The sequence below is a fragment of the Pezoporus flaviventris genome, unplaced genomic scaffold (assembly GCF_033815535.1).
Source record: "Pezoporus flaviventris isolate CSIRO_AGI_PZ_B2104156 unplaced genomic scaffold, CSIRO_AGI_Pfla_v1 ptg000041l, whole genome shotgun sequence".
Taxonomy (NCBI): Eukaryota; Metazoa; Chordata; class Aves; order Psittaciformes; family Psittacidae; genus Pezoporus; species Pezoporus flaviventris.
This window is the reverse complement of record NW_026892589.1, coordinates 4480973-4495907: the sequence shown is the minus strand read 5'-3', so window position 1 is coordinate 4495907 and position 14935 is coordinate 4480973. Positions and strand designations below refer to the sequence as shown.

At 45.0% G+C, this 14935-nt stretch overlaps 2 protein-coding genes across 2 annotated transcripts in view; both read right to left on the bottom strand.

Moving 5' to 3' along the window:
- Positions 1-103: 103 nt before the first annotated feature.
- On the bottom strand, positions 104-5398 carry DRG1 (developmentally regulated GTP binding protein 1). The gene is made up of 9 exons (XM_061465888.1): positions 5304-5398; positions 4994-5117; positions 4121-4296; positions 3666-3735; positions 2925-3094; positions 2077-2207; positions 1723-1890; positions 664-786; positions 104-218 (listed from the first exon to the last, which is right to left on the bottom strand). The coding sequence occupies exons 1-9, from the start codon at positions 5343-5345 to the stop codon at positions 119-121; spliced, it is 1104 nt and encodes a 367-aa protein (XP_061321872.1). The 5' UTR covers positions 5346-5398; the 3' UTR covers positions 104-118.
- Positions 4353-14935, bottom strand: part of LIMK2 (LIM domain kinase 2) — an 82362-nt gene continuing 71779 nt past the window's right edge. The window contains exon 17 of the transcript XR_009745676.1: positions 4353-4368. The gene's annotated coding sequence lies outside the window, so the exon portion shown is untranslated. The remainder of the gene's footprint in view (positions 4369-14935) is intronic.

The following is a 14935-nucleotide window of genomic DNA, read 5'->3' as shown; positions in this document are numbered from 1 at the left end:
AACAATACTGAAAACCCAATACCCATTTGTTAAAGGTTTTCATAGAATAAGCCTGTTCTTTGCCACTTACAACTAAAGACAAATTTCAGGCCCAGCAGCGAACTTTGTGAGAATGACTTTATTTCTTCACGATCTGAATAACATCTTCATCTTCCAGAGTATGGTCTTTACCAACCTTCTGAGGGTTGTGTTTAACAGATGAACCCCAGACCAGTGCACTGAAAGGAGAAGAAAACTCAAGTTTAAAAGGCTTAGAAGTGTAACATGCCAACGCTGGAACAGCAGCTATTTCTGTCACAAAGCTAATACAGACAGCAATGCTTACGAGCTATTTTAATTCTCCTGCAAGTACCTGGATGAGTGGGCTGTGTGAACCAGAGTACCAGCAGATCAAAACAAACCATGAAGTCATCCAAAATACTTGTGCATACAGGACAATGGCCTGGAATGCTGCCTTCAAATATCTCTTCCCCACAGAGGAAATTTATCCAGGAAAGAGCATAGGAACATCAAATACAGTAACTTGTCACAGGCAGATCAGTTCCATCACATTAAAAACAATCTGATAACCCTTCTCCCCTTTTAGTTTACAAGAGAACAAAAGAACAGACCAGGAGGTAAATTATTTTCTATTCTCTATTATTTTTCTACAATACTACTTACTATTTAAAGTCTTTGATGAGATTTTTGTGGATCTTCATGCAAAAATCCTCCACTGTGGTCTTGCAGTAAGGTAGTACCACAGGAGAGGTGTAGTCTGGGAGCTGCCCTTTAGGTTTGGTGTAGCTGTAATGCAGATGGAACAGTCAGTCAATACCAAAACCTCCTCTTCTCTTTCAACCCATCATGAAACCTCATAGATCACTGGCACTGTCATCCTTGTGCCAAGTTCCACTGTTTCAGTGGTGACAATAGATACTCTGTAAAGTGTTTGGTGTTGCTAAGCTGAAATTGCATCTGAGTAACCAATGTCAGCAGCAGGTTCTCCCTTGTAACTGCAAAGGTTTATCACTAGTGAGCTTAAACAATGATGAAACTGGAAGAGTTGACGGAAAAAACACCTACACTATTGTAACTCCAACTCCTGATTTATGGTTTTTCAGGAAAAGTTCAACATATATTGGGAAAAAACCTGACAAAGCTGCAGCCCCGATACCTAAACATTCTAAATCCCTTTTTACAATAGATGTTATATTGTCACAAGAAGGCAGATTCATGTAGCAGGACTATTAACAGCTTCAGTCATAAATTTATCCAAATAAATGCATGAGAAGTATGAGGTAAACCTGGAATAGTTTACAGTAAAAATACCCAAAATGCTAGATGAAGAACTAAATTCAGTTCTGGTAAGAGCTGAATGCACGACAGCCTGAAGAGACCACCCCTGTAAGTCACAACTTTGCACTAAGTTTGACTAGAATTCCATGTTTTCAGGAATTTTTTAAGATGTACTTTGGCCTTGGTTCCACAAGGTGCTTGTTTAATTCCCCTACGAGTTCAAAACACAGCACTTGTGACTTTAAGGAACTGTCCATCACACTACACATATAATTTCCGATTTACAGAGTGAACATACTTCAGTGACAGAAGAAATCATCATTTGAAAGCTGAAGCTCTAAGCTAGTAGAAAACCCTTATAAAACAATCATTCATCCATTCTTGAGACATCCTTCAGTCTCAGCCTTACACTGAAATCCACAGAAGACAGTAACTGGGACTCACATTCGTACTAGCTTTAAGTAGTCCCAAATTTTCTCCAGCAGATCATCGAAGTTCCAGCGATGATGAGCAGATATTGGTACACAGTGGGGTACTTTGTAAATAATATCTAGTTCCTCAATGGAAATTTGGTCAATTTTATTTAGGACGTAAATGCACGGGATGTAAACCCTGCAAAGAGAAAGAAAACACTGTCACTGCAGCCTAGCAGCATCAGCTACCTTCGTCAGAAAGATCTCCCCTCTCCCTGTGCTGATACCACATGGCTAACTTAGGTTCTACGGGAAGCAGACATGAGAAACAACTCTTTGCAATAGAAACTGCAGGTTAGAAACAAAGCCAGGAGCCCAACAGTACCTGTTTCCTTCAACAACATCAATGAGGTCGTCAGCAGTGGCGTCGCTGCGCAGTGTGACATCAGCATTGTGAATTTTGTACTCTGCTAAGATGCTCTTCACTGTTTCAGTATCCAGCTCACTCTGAGGACACTGAATGTAGACACAGTGTTAAGGAATTGAGTTCACAGTCAATTCAACATTTACAATGAATAATGCTATCACCTAGCAATCACTGCAGGTAGATTACTAGAAACAATAGCACTGTATGTTCCTGAATTTGACCATGATTTGACTATAGTTAGCCTCAGAAGAGGGGACCAAAAAAAAGGTTTAAATCCTAACAGCTTTATTTACATTAGCACCCACTGACACCTGCCATCAAACATTTCAAAAGCAATGTTTCCTGTCAACCTGCCACCAGTTGCAGTACAAACCCATGCATCTACCAGTTCAGTGCCCAGCTAATGTTAAGTGCTTAGATCCCAGGTATGAGTTCTTAATTTTGGTATCTACCTCTGGATTTCTATGCTTTTAAATATTTGGTGGTAAATATGAAATAAGGAGCAGTCCAGGCTGAAAGGCCAGAGCTCCAAGCAATCCTCTGCAGAGCAATGCTGTAGCCACCAAGTGAAAGGCAGGTTTTGTAAACTCCTTTGGACCTCAGAACCTGTAATTGTTGGAAAGCAACCACGCCTCTGATTTGGGGCGGAGGAGGTGGTCGGGCTCCTGGGATAGGTATGGATAGCCTCCAGGACAAGTTAACTGACTGCAGCGGGAATGGTCCCAGGGACACCATTAACTGCAAATGCCTCTTTCTTCAAGCAGTTCTATTATTGTTACTTAGGTTAAAGAAAACTTTCAACTTACTGTGGCTGTAAGGTTAATGCCTCCTTTATCCTTTTTTTTAAAGCCAATATTGGGAGGCTTACTATTAAGACGAATTCCAAATCCCTCCAGTTCATTTTCAATGATTTTCTTGTGACCAAGGGGTTTTAGCACATCCAGAACAATCAGAATGAGGTTACAGGTTCGAGCAACTGAGAATCACAAAAAGAAAGTAATCTGTCAATAAATGTAACACATGCAATCTGAGGCAACACAAAATATGGCTTAGTGACATATATTAGATGACAACATTAAAGCCCTGAAGGCTCGTTCATAGTACGTTTTTAAATTGCACTATGAGACTGAAGTTTGTACTGCTGACCAAGCATCACTGACATGTAGATCCTTACAGGTTATAAGAATCACAGAGGCTGGAAAAATCTTCCATCCTGTCTACGTTCAGACCCCAGAGTGATGACAATAAGCTAGGTAAAGAAATTAAGACACCAGCCTTGTTTAATATGCGATTACATCTGCCTTCAAAATTGGTAACATACTTTCACTGCAGTGTCAGTGCAGAGCAAGAACTCAGCAAATGCATAAAGCCAGAACTGAACACAGCACAAAACAAAAATGACACTACTGCTTCACAGTAGACTGCTCAATTCCAGCATAAAATTCAAGCTTTTGAAAGACATCAGAAATGGTGATTCAACTTTTCATTCTCATGAAGTGTTCTAGCTGAATAAGAGACAGAATGATGCCTGCAGCTCTCATACTCACCTGCAATGACTTGCCGCCCTCTGCCTTTACCATCCTTGGCACCTTCAATAATTCCTGGGAGGTCAAGTAGCTATTTGTTCAGAAGGAGGAAAGTAACTTGTGAGAAAAATACTTTTCTTCATGGAGAAAAGAAAGCCTACTTTTACCTTCCTTCTAAACCAGCTACTGCAAATTCGAATAGAACATGGCAAAACTGTTTCCTATATATTGCATTACTCCACGCACCCTGTTGGTACAATGGAACAGATCATCTCATAGAGGATATGAGAACTCCCCAGAGAAAATGAGAAGCAGGGTAAAATCAGTTTTCCTCATGAAAACATTTCCAATGTACTCTCAAGCTCTTCTAAATGTCACTTGTAACCTGCTGATGTCAGGCTGGACCATTCAGCCATAACACCACTGCATCTAATATACACACCATCTTATCCCCACAGATAAAAAGAAGATCTCACCTGTATCTTTGCTCCTTTGTATCTAATGACTCCAGGCACGGTAGTTAGCGTAGTGAATTCATATGCGGCCACTTCAGAGTATACACCAGCCAGATTACTTAGAAGAGTAGATTTCCCCACTGATGGAAAACCCACAAACCCAATTCGGGCATCACCTGTCTTTGCAACATCAAAACCTGCAAATAAGGAACAAATATATTCATTTAAAGATCCCCATTTTCTAACTTCTCAGGTTCTGGAAAGCAGTCCTGCTATTACTTTCAATATTGCCTGAGTGAAAGCCAGTAAGCTTCCCTTCAAGGAGGATGACAAAGTGAAACAGACAGTTCACAATCTATATTGCCTTGCACAACTTTGCCTGTATAACACTCCATGGCACGTACCTGTCCAGAAAGTACATACTGCAAGGCTTCCCAGTGGGCTACACCTGACCTCAGTGTAAGTGGCACTTTAAGCACTACAGCTTCGACAATTTACACCCTTATATATAAAACCAGGCAGCTACTGCAAGATGCATCTTATGTAAAACCCCCTCAGACTTCTGCAAATTCATCAGACAAAATGCAGAAGCCCTTTCATTCATGCTTCAACAAGGGCCCCACCCCAAAACCCCAGAAAAGGCTACAAAGCACGACCAAGCTCCTGTACCAGGAAGGACCAGAGGGGAGAGAAAGCTGCTCCAGTTTATTCTGCAGACAATCGATTTAAGCGGACAAGAGCCACCCCCGTTACACTTACACGCGCGCACACACACACACACACACACACACACACACACACACACACACACTCACACTCTCCACTCCGGCAGTAAGGAGCTGCCACTTCAGTGGAGGCCGCCGAGGCGGCCGGAGGCCTTCCCGCAGAACGCACCTTCCCCGGGGCCGCTGCCGCCGCCTCCCTTGGGGGTGATGAGCTCCCGGCGCAGCTTGGCCAAGCGGGCCTTCAGCAGCCCCAGGTGGTGAGCCGTGGCCTTGTTCTTCTGCGTCCGGGCCATCTGCAAGAGCACGGAACCGAGGACTCGACACTGGGAGAGGCTCTACCGGGCCGCGCCTCCCATCCCCCGGTGCCGGCAGGGCCCTGTCATCCCTCACGGAGCGGGCACCGCCTCCCCCGCTCCCGGAGCACCACCGGTCCTTCGTGCCCGGCCCACCCCCGACCGGGGATAAGGCCGGGGCGTTACCTCAGCCTCGATCTCCGCGATCTTTGCCAGCGTGCCGCTCATCTCGGCGACTTGTCCCGGGCCCGGCGGCCGCTTCCACGGCTGCGGCCCGGCCTGGCCCGGCCCGGCAGCGCGCAGGCGCACAGCGACCTCTCGCGGGAGTGAGGCTACAGCTCGCGAGAAGCGGCGGGAGCGCGCCTCACCGGCTAGGCGGGAAAGAGCTCGCGCACTGACTTGCCCGGGGGTGCTGTAGCGCCCCCTACGCGGCAGTTGCCTCGGTATCCCCCGCGCCGCCTGCGGCAGTGGGCGCCGGTGTCCGTGCGGGGTGGGCGGCGGCTCCGGGAGGAGAGGGAAGGGAAAGGTGTGAGAGGGAAGAGGAGTGTGTGTGTGGGAAGAAAACGTATGAGAGAAAGCGGCAGGGCAGCTGCAGGGATCGGCATGAGCCGGGTGTTCGACAGAACTGACGGAAGGCTGAAGGGCGGGGGGAGACGCACGGCCGTTGTGAGGCTGAGGTACTCCTCTGTGAGGCTGAGGTACTCCTCTGTGAGGCTGAGGTACTCCTCTGTGAGGCTGAGGTACTCTGAGGCTGAGGTGCTCCTCTGTGAGGCTGAGGTACTCTATGAGGCTGAGGTGCTCCTCTGTGAGGGAGCAACAGGGCTGCTGCAGCCGGCGTTACACTGAGGCTCCGAGTGTCCGTTTGTGAGCGAAGATGCGCGCTCGGTGTGGCGGTGGCGGGGTGAGCGCGGCGCGGTGTGGTGAGGCCGGGCACTCGCAGGTGAGGCGGCGGGTGCTTCTCCCTGTGGTAACACTGGACCTGGCGCCTCGACGAACGCGGGGGATCCGCCTCTGCCCTCGTTCTCCCTGCAGTACTGCTCATCACCAGGTGTGTAGATGTGCATATGTAGTCCACAGCCCTGCCGAGCCGGGCAGAGCTGGTCGTAGGACAGCTTCCTTTAGCTCATGCTTTGTAAACCCAGGACTTCCACAGTGAAGCTTTCGCACGGCTCCTTTCAGCTGAGCCCAGGTCATACCGCTTTGCCCAGGGACATCTGCCACTGTCCGTTGAATGCAGGCTACTTAAATAGATAAAGAATTCTTCCTTTAATGCCCCTTCAAACTTTAAAAAAGCCCCGTATCTCCAGCTTTTGACAGTATCCCAAGAAGCCAGCCAGTTGGATTTGGAATAAAAAGTATTTTTATGATGTAAGGAAATATCTTTTCATGAGTTTTCAGGATTTTAGAGTCTCCCAAGTTTCTTTCCGTGTCATATTTTGTCTGAATTGGAATAATTTATGGAAACATTTTTCGCCATATTCAGTGACCTTTCCAGGAAGGTCCTTCTGTCACAGTTTTTTACAAAGTCTGTTTCTTTATGGCATAGCTCAACATAAAACAACGATTTTCCTTTTTATTTTTTTTTTAATTAAAAAAATAAGCTCCTGGGTACATACTGTAGCAGTGTTTATAATGATAACACTTGCTGAATCACCTGCCATACCTTCAGACAGGATTCTGAGCATGGTAAGACTGACAAAATTTAACTAACCTTGTAACACTTTTGGTAACTGAATTGTTACAGATCATTAACTTCAAGTTAACTTCTTTAGGTTACGGGAGAAAGGAGAAAAATATCCCCTTCTGGTCTCACCTTAATAAAAAAAGCAGTCTTTAATGTCATAAACTTCGTAGTAGGAACTGTCATTAATGTAAGCTTCTACAGAACTTACTAAAATAGAATCTCAAATAAAATGGGATTACTATCTCTGGTAATGCTAGCTCAGCTAAGGTAGTGCAAATGTACCTACCACTGTATATTTCTTCATTGTTTTATAATTATTCTTTGTGAATGATATCCATTTGCAACATAGGACATAGCAGATTAGGTATACATTTTCTCCCACTTATTTCAGGTGGAACTGGACTTGTTTATGCCTCAGCTGAATTCAGCCATACAATCAGTCCACATTTGTGATCCCTTTTAGTAACAGGATAAATACTGAGAAGAACACAAATTCTGAAGGCTCAATCAGGGGTTCAGACCACCTCTATTTTTGCAGTAGATGATGGCCAGCTTCAGAACTTGTTGCTAGCAACAGTAAATGTGTTCTTATAAACTCACTGCCTCCAAATCCCATTTATTAAGTCGAACTGAAAAATGTTTTTCCAAGTGTGGGCTGAATGAATAAAGATGTCAATAAAACATGTAGTTTGCAAATTTAGCTATGGGATGAGTTTTGTTTTCTGGTTTAGGTATTTACAGTGGGTTTAATGCACAACTGCTCAGTATATGCTCTTAAATCCTTTTTATCCAGAAAATTACTCAAGCAAAGATTCAGTAAGGAATTTAGGCACCTAAAAACTTGTTTCAGTGTTGAGTATTGTCCTTAATTACCTGAAGAGAGTAAGAGTTTAACAATTTGTCTGATTTTTATTTTCCTAGCCAAATTAACACTTTCTAATCAGAACTACATAGTTTATGTTAGTTTATAACAGCACCCTCTTTTAAGCTTCAGAAAGGTTTATTCAAGAGAGATTCGTTTCAGATTGTGAATAGGGTGTAATTATTTTTATTTACTGTGATGACTCTTGTGAGTTTTTTTAATATAAAGGTGGTTTAAGTGACATGGTGCTTGGAGAAGAGGGTGGTTGTGATCACAGGAAGTTAGGTGTGACAGCTGGGGAAGTGACTGAAAGGTGGGTATTCAGGAATGGATAAATTATCTCCTCTGAGGACAGCAATCAAAACTAGAAAATTAAGTGGAAATAATAAAACTTTATGAAAATTAAAAAACAAAAAAGTCAAAGAAGGGAAAAAAATCAAGGAAAATATTAATAGAAAATTGGATGTAATGTCAGAGGAGGAAAAATCCCCATGTGGAGCCTGAGAGAAAATGAAATGAGATGCAAGAGCCTGAGATATACTCAAAAGGTTAATTGAACTTTATGGTGGGCACTGATGGAAGATGGAGTGAGTATGTGAATTGGCTTTTTTTTTTATAGTATTAAAATATATATGTATAAGGTTTAAAGTGTGAGAATTCCATTTAGGAAATCCAGATGAAGTGCAAAGGTTGTAACTTGCACAACATTGCAAAGTCAGGCTCTCAGGTGGTAACTACTATGTCAGACAACACAGAATAAAGATTCAGATATGGAATAAAAAAATCCAAATGATCAAGGAGTCATATGAATTACTGATTAACTGAAAGTATATAACATAAGCACTTTTCCAATAATACTTTCAGTAAGATAAGGAAAGCAATATACAATAGGGTATTCAGAAAATGAAGGACTGCATCTGAAATAAAGGTTGTCTGCTCAAACAATTAAGAAACATGACACAGCAATTGGGAACAAAGCAATGGCCTTTGTTTCATCAAGCTACAGTGACAGGAGTGTGACTGAAATGGCATACACCTTATTAGCAGGAGCTGAACGATGAAGGGCTGTAGCAAAAATGGATTTCAGAAATTCATATTCCACATGCTCCAGTCCTGCTGACTCATTGATTTTGAGCAATTCATTTCCTTCACTTGTGCCTCAGTTTTATTTTTGCACAACAGGAATGTGCAGTTGCCACAGAATGATTGAAACTTTCATGTTTCCATAGCACTGCCCTGTGAGTATGGTAACTGTGGATCACTTCAATAGGACAGCTGAGTAGTTCATGCATTTAGCATGTTTTCTGTCAGCCTACCAATTTTAAATAAGATGCTTCATTATGTGGAAGATTATGAAATTCTTTCTGAAACAGCTATTGTTTTAGCTTAAGAGTTTTACTTACATGAGATGCAAATTAAGTTGAGAAGAGGCTTGCAAGTCTTTTGGATAATCATGTAAAATTTACCATTGTAAAATATATGGTAAAAACTCAGAGTATTACATTACTTGTGATAAATTGTGTAGTGTATGCTTCATTAAAATCACATAAAGACCCTTCTTCAAAATAAGCAGTGCATGCTCGCCTAGTTAGATTTTTTTTTTATTATTATTCTTTTTTTTCTGTTCCTCCTTTTTATTCTAAAATATAACTCCAGAACTTGTGGTATCAAGTCTATTCACAGTGCACTAAGAAGATTGTTTTAGCTTAAGAGCCACGCTGGTGGTACAGTACTTGTGGTTTTGGTAATTCACCTTATGACAGAAGCTGTAGCACATATTGGCAAACAACTGCACTAGTGCTACGTGTGTGTGCTCTTGCTAACGGACTACACTTCTAGCTTAGTGGTGGGGATTTCTGCAGGATTTAAGAAAAGTAGGAAGGAGGCGACAGGGAGGAAATGAAATCATGATTGCAGGTGAAACAAGGCTCTTGAAATTTCATATCCTCTCAGAAGTTATCACTAGCCCAATGAAAAATAATCTGTATTAAATGATAACCTTGACCTGAGTACCTACTATTGTAAGAATGATGGGAAGGGAACTGTAGCCAACCTGCCAGAGTTCCCTCATGAAAAAAGGGCAACCGCAAGTTATGGCATATAGCAAATCTGTTCATTTTAAGGTGATTTTTCTGTTATGTTTTTGCTTGTTGTTGTTTTTCTTTTGCAGCTTTTACAATTTTGTACATTTACACACAAACTTACCCTGAATTGTACTTTTATTTAGGAACTGGCTACTAATTAACCCTATTGTACTTCAGGGAAGAAGTGCTCATGCTGAAGAAGAGAGAAACCAGTTTAAAGTCATTACAATGAGCTGACAAAGGTCCAGCCTTCTACCTGCTTGGAGAAACGATTTTGAGAGCCCACTATCAAAAGGTAAGATTTTTGAGATCTGTAATACTGAGTCTTCAGTGGAACCATAAAACTGATTGCCTGAGGTGAAGTGTCTCAGGAAGTTGATGGAATTCACATCTAAATTGACTCTTGAGGCAATAGACAGAAAGTTGTGTCTTTTGAATGTTGTAAGAAATACAGATGTTTCTATTATTAGTTATCTTCCTGGATTGACTTTTTTATGCCAGTTTACCTGGTATTTACAAACAAATTGGAGTCAGGACAGTACAGTTTAGGCATTAATCTGTAAATACCAAACATTCCCTACTTGCATTGAGTATTTGAGGTTGTATTGTAATGTATGTTTTACATGAGAAAGTTGTCTGTCAGGTTTGCTTAGCTAAGCATGGATGCTTGATTCATGGGGAGTCCTAGGTTGCATTCCTATTTTGATCAGACCCTTAAAGTGGCAATCTTGTTTTGAATAGCTCAGGTTGCTTTGGTTCCAGGCAGTCTAGAGTAAGTTAAACTGGGTAGAGTGAAGAAATGAGAGAAATAAAAGGGAGATTAAGTATCAAAGATTGGCTTTCAAGACTGTTAAATTAGTTCAACAACAAAATGTTCTGTAGTTAGCATCAGCTCCCCAGACTGTCATGAACTGTCATGCAACAGATGGACTACACAGCACACAGTGAGGAGAGTAATCAAAAAGAAAAAAAAGCAAATAGTACAGTTTTCCCTTTTAAAAATAACTCTTTCTGCATACTTTTCATAGCATCATCTACCTCCCTATTAGCAGTTGCTGTCATTTTTGTGAGAATGCTCGGTATTTTTAAACAAGAGAGATGTTTGTCTGCTTCTAGAGGAGAAAGCTGACAAATCACTACCCCATGTTCGGATTACAGGGGAAACTGCTATCTGAAAGTCTGAGAATCCTTGCTGCTAGGGTTAGCATTCTCATGGGATGATTCCCAATAAAAAATTGAGCAATTTTAAAAACTAGATTTAAGTAATGATCAACCTAATAAGTAATGAATGCTGAATTAATTGCTTGCTAGATCAGTCACAGTTAATTAAAATTCCAGTGAAAGCTCAGAAAAACCGACAGCTATTCACTGAAACTGCAAGTGTGCCATGAAATGTTCAATGTTCTATATTTCCGTGGAACACACATGGAAAGGAAATGGTTCATATGACTAAATTAGCTGGCACAAGTGCTATGCAGAAATCTCGGCTATTATTATAATCCATGCGAACTAGTGACTAACTCACCTTAAAGAGTGTAATAATGGAGACTGTTCTGAAAATTTTAATAGCCTCAAGACCTACGATTCCAGAGTTGAGAATGTTCAACAAATAAGTATGACTCAAGTCTAATTAATGTATACCCAAATATGTTTGAATAGATTCAACTCCAACACAACCTTTTGTTACCTCCTGTATTTGCAGTTCAATTTAAGGTCTGCACTTCTGAGTAAGGCCAGTAGCAACCATTCTGCAGTGAAGCGAGCAAAGTACAGTGTACAGTCCCAAATGGTCCACACATGTTCAGAGCAAAGGAGGATTTTTTTAATACTACTGAAATACCAATCAAAGTGCTTCAGCAGACACCAGTCAGCTGCAAAACATTTAGGGACAGCTCAGGAATTCCCATGAGCAGGAGTGAGGCAGGAAATAGTGAGAAACTGAATAAAGTAGCTGAGGGAAAATGCCTTTATTTAAGAGGCTAGAATTAAAAAGGAGTTCAACAGATCCCAGTGCAAAAGATGTCAGAGAAAATAACTAGGAATCATCTGAAAAAGGGAGGAAAATCTGTGTACTGAGAATGTAAATTTTTAAATTCAAAACTCTTTCACATCATCTGGAACTTTGTCTTCAAGACAGGAACCGGTTAATTATGATGATAAATGAGTTCAAAGGTAACCATACCTGTGCACTTATATAGTTAAGTATGGGGAAATGTCATATAGTCATCACATTAAATCTGGGAGCTTCATCTTCAAGTCTGTTTATACTGATGAGCCAAACTTTGTCTCAGTATGGCACACACTACTTATTAGCAAATAGAAGAAATTTGGCAACGTGTAACAAACACAAGCTGAATGACTACTTTCATAGCCTCATATTCTGAGACAGGGACCAGAGAAAGCTAAAAGTTACAAGAAGTGGTCCTTCTTGAAATGTGTTGGTGAAGCCATGAGGTGGGGGAAGCCAGTATAGTACGGCTGGAAGTGCTAAAAGGAAAGATCCAGCCGTTATCGTGTCAGAGTGCTGAGGAACTACGGCGAATGGTTGTGCTGGTCTCTTTGTGATTTCTTTGGGATGCAAGGTGCTGGCAGTCATCTTTAAACATTATCCAGGGACAGCTCAGAATGCAAGCTCCCAGCATGCTGATGTGGCAGCCCCACAGCAAGTGTGAAGGGGTAAATTGCCAAGAAACATCCATGCTTTTGGGTGAATACTCAGCTTCTACCTAAAGGATCAGGCAGGGTGTGTTGGATGGTGCCTTTTAAACAAGAGGGTGGAAGCTGAAACCAGACCCTTCCACGGAGAAAGTTCTGAGGAAAGTGGAGTGAGAGCGGCAGGACCCCCCCTCCCCCTGCCTAGAGGAGAGACAAAGAACAGGCAAGGAGGGAACTGAAGTAGGAAGAAGGAACCATGTCAGGGGGCTCGGGAGTAAAAACAAAGCAAATTAATAAACCACTTGGGGAAAAGGCACACAACTGACCAAAGCCACTAGGAAAGATAAGCAATTCCAGATTCTTTAAGGGCTCTGTGTGTGTGTGTGCATGCAGCCTGGATAGTGTGTTTAAATATAATCATTTTTCTCTCTGTAACAAGCACAACCCTAGTGGCTGTGGCACCCAGACAGGCTTGCAGAATGCAAGCACTGTGTTATCTATATAACGCGGTGTATTCGAGCTGGGTTTGTCAGCACTGCTAGCACTCAACCAACCTCAAATTTCTAAAAATACATGTTTGTATCCGGGTGTGTGCATACATAACACAGTAATAAAAAGCTACTGGTAATATTCTGCCTGCAGTGTAGACAAACACTTCCTTCCAAAAGCAGAAGAAATCTGGCACAGGGGCTGAGGGCACTGCGTGGCCTTAAGCGTTAATGTAATACGGTATTTTGGGAGCTGGGAGCTTGGTGCACTCATTTGCACATCAGTACCCAGAACGCTTGTTCAGTTCCACCACTATTTAACTCAAGAGCTGGGTTCGAGCTTTTGGAAGCCTCTGTAGTTTGTGATGCCCTCGCGTGTGCAGAGTTCAGTATTTTCCACAGAACACTTTAGGTGATATTAGATCGTGAATAGGTCATCCAAGGATTCTTAATAGAGCTTGATCTTACAAATGCAAAAGTGCCCTTGAACACTTTTAGAAAGTGTTGTCTTTAACAAAACACTGTTTTGGGAGTGTGTGTGTGTATTGGGACAGGGGGGTGATGTTTCTTCTGAAGTAGAGTTCTTCTGTGAGACAGAAAGCAAATTTTAGCTGAAATGATGTTGAAATAGAAGCTATTCATAGAGAGATCCGGCGTGCACGAGGAACGTTCAGCACCAGGACAGTCCAGGCAACCCCCGCCCGTCGATTACAGCGGTGCGGTTTGCAGCGCGCAGCCCAGGCCATGGGCAGGCGAACTCGGGGGAACGGGAGGCAGCCCCGCAGCGCGGGGGTACCGGGGGCAGCGCCGGGCTCGGCGGGGCAGCCGCTTCCCCAACATGGAGGCAGCCGCCTGGGGTTGTGCGGTTGCCGGTGCCTCCCGCAGCCCCCAGCCCGCGGTACCATTCCCCAAACTGCTCCCGAGGGGAGGGCATTTTCGCACTGTGAGAATTCCCGCTGTACCCCTGGCCTCCCCCACAATGCCGGGGCCTCGCTCCTTTAGTGAGGCTGAGAGTTGATCCTAGGAAGGGGGGAGGTGGGGGTGAGAAATGCAATGAAAGACCGGGGGGAGGCCGCTCCGCTCCGCAGCCCCTGGCCCCTCTGGGATCGGCTCTTCTCAGGCGACGCGAGGAGGTGGGGGCCGCTCTGCGCCTCTGCAGCTCCGGGAGGGTTTGCATTGGACGATTTGAGCCTGGGGAGGGGGGGAGGCTGCCTGCAGCCCCCCCCCGGCGGCCCCTCCTCCTCTCTCCGGCGGGAGGGGGGCCTGGGGGGCGAGCTGCAGCCCGGATATTTGGGGGAGGGGGCGAGCGCAGGCCCGCCGCCCCCCCCGTGTGCCGCGGGCGGGGGCCTCGCTGCCGGCTCGGTATTGGAGGATCGGTGCTGGGGAAGGGGGAGACTGCAGCCCCCAGCCCCCGCGGGCGGGCGGGGTGGGGGCCGGCCTGCTGGCTCTGGCTGCTCTTGCATTGGCGGATGCGGGGAGGGAGGGGGGCAGGAAGCGGGGGGGCAGGGGGGAGCCCGAGTGGCTGGAGGGGGGGGGTCTTTATGAATAGGGTGGGGGTCTTCTCCGCCAAAGAAGAGAGGAAAGTTTGCGGCGCCGGTGGTGCGGGTGCAGCGAAGCGGGCGGGGCCCGGACGGGAGCCGGCGGCGGCGGCGGCGCTTGGTCGGGGAGCAGCAGCCGGGGGGCCCCCGCTGGATTTTTGTAGGGGGGGTGGTATCGCCCCCTCCTTCTCCTCCCCCCAGGGGTGAAAGTGCAAGAGGAAGTGCAGCCGCTGCCATCTTTCCTCCGCTCCAAACACACAGGGACGGACGGAGCCGGCAGCCCGGAGCCGCAGCCGCCGGAGCTTCCCCCTCCCTCCCGGCTTCGCTGCAGCCGCACCGCGCACGCCCCTTCCCGCGGCGGCCTCCGCGGCCGCAGCGCCTCGTGGCGGCCGAGCCCGGGCGGAGCTCGCGCGGCCGCGGCGGCCCCGCGCGGCGCGCGCCCCTCGGCCGCCGGAGCCTTTTGTCTCGCCCCCCCCACCCCCCCCTCCCGCGCTCCCCTCGCGCTGT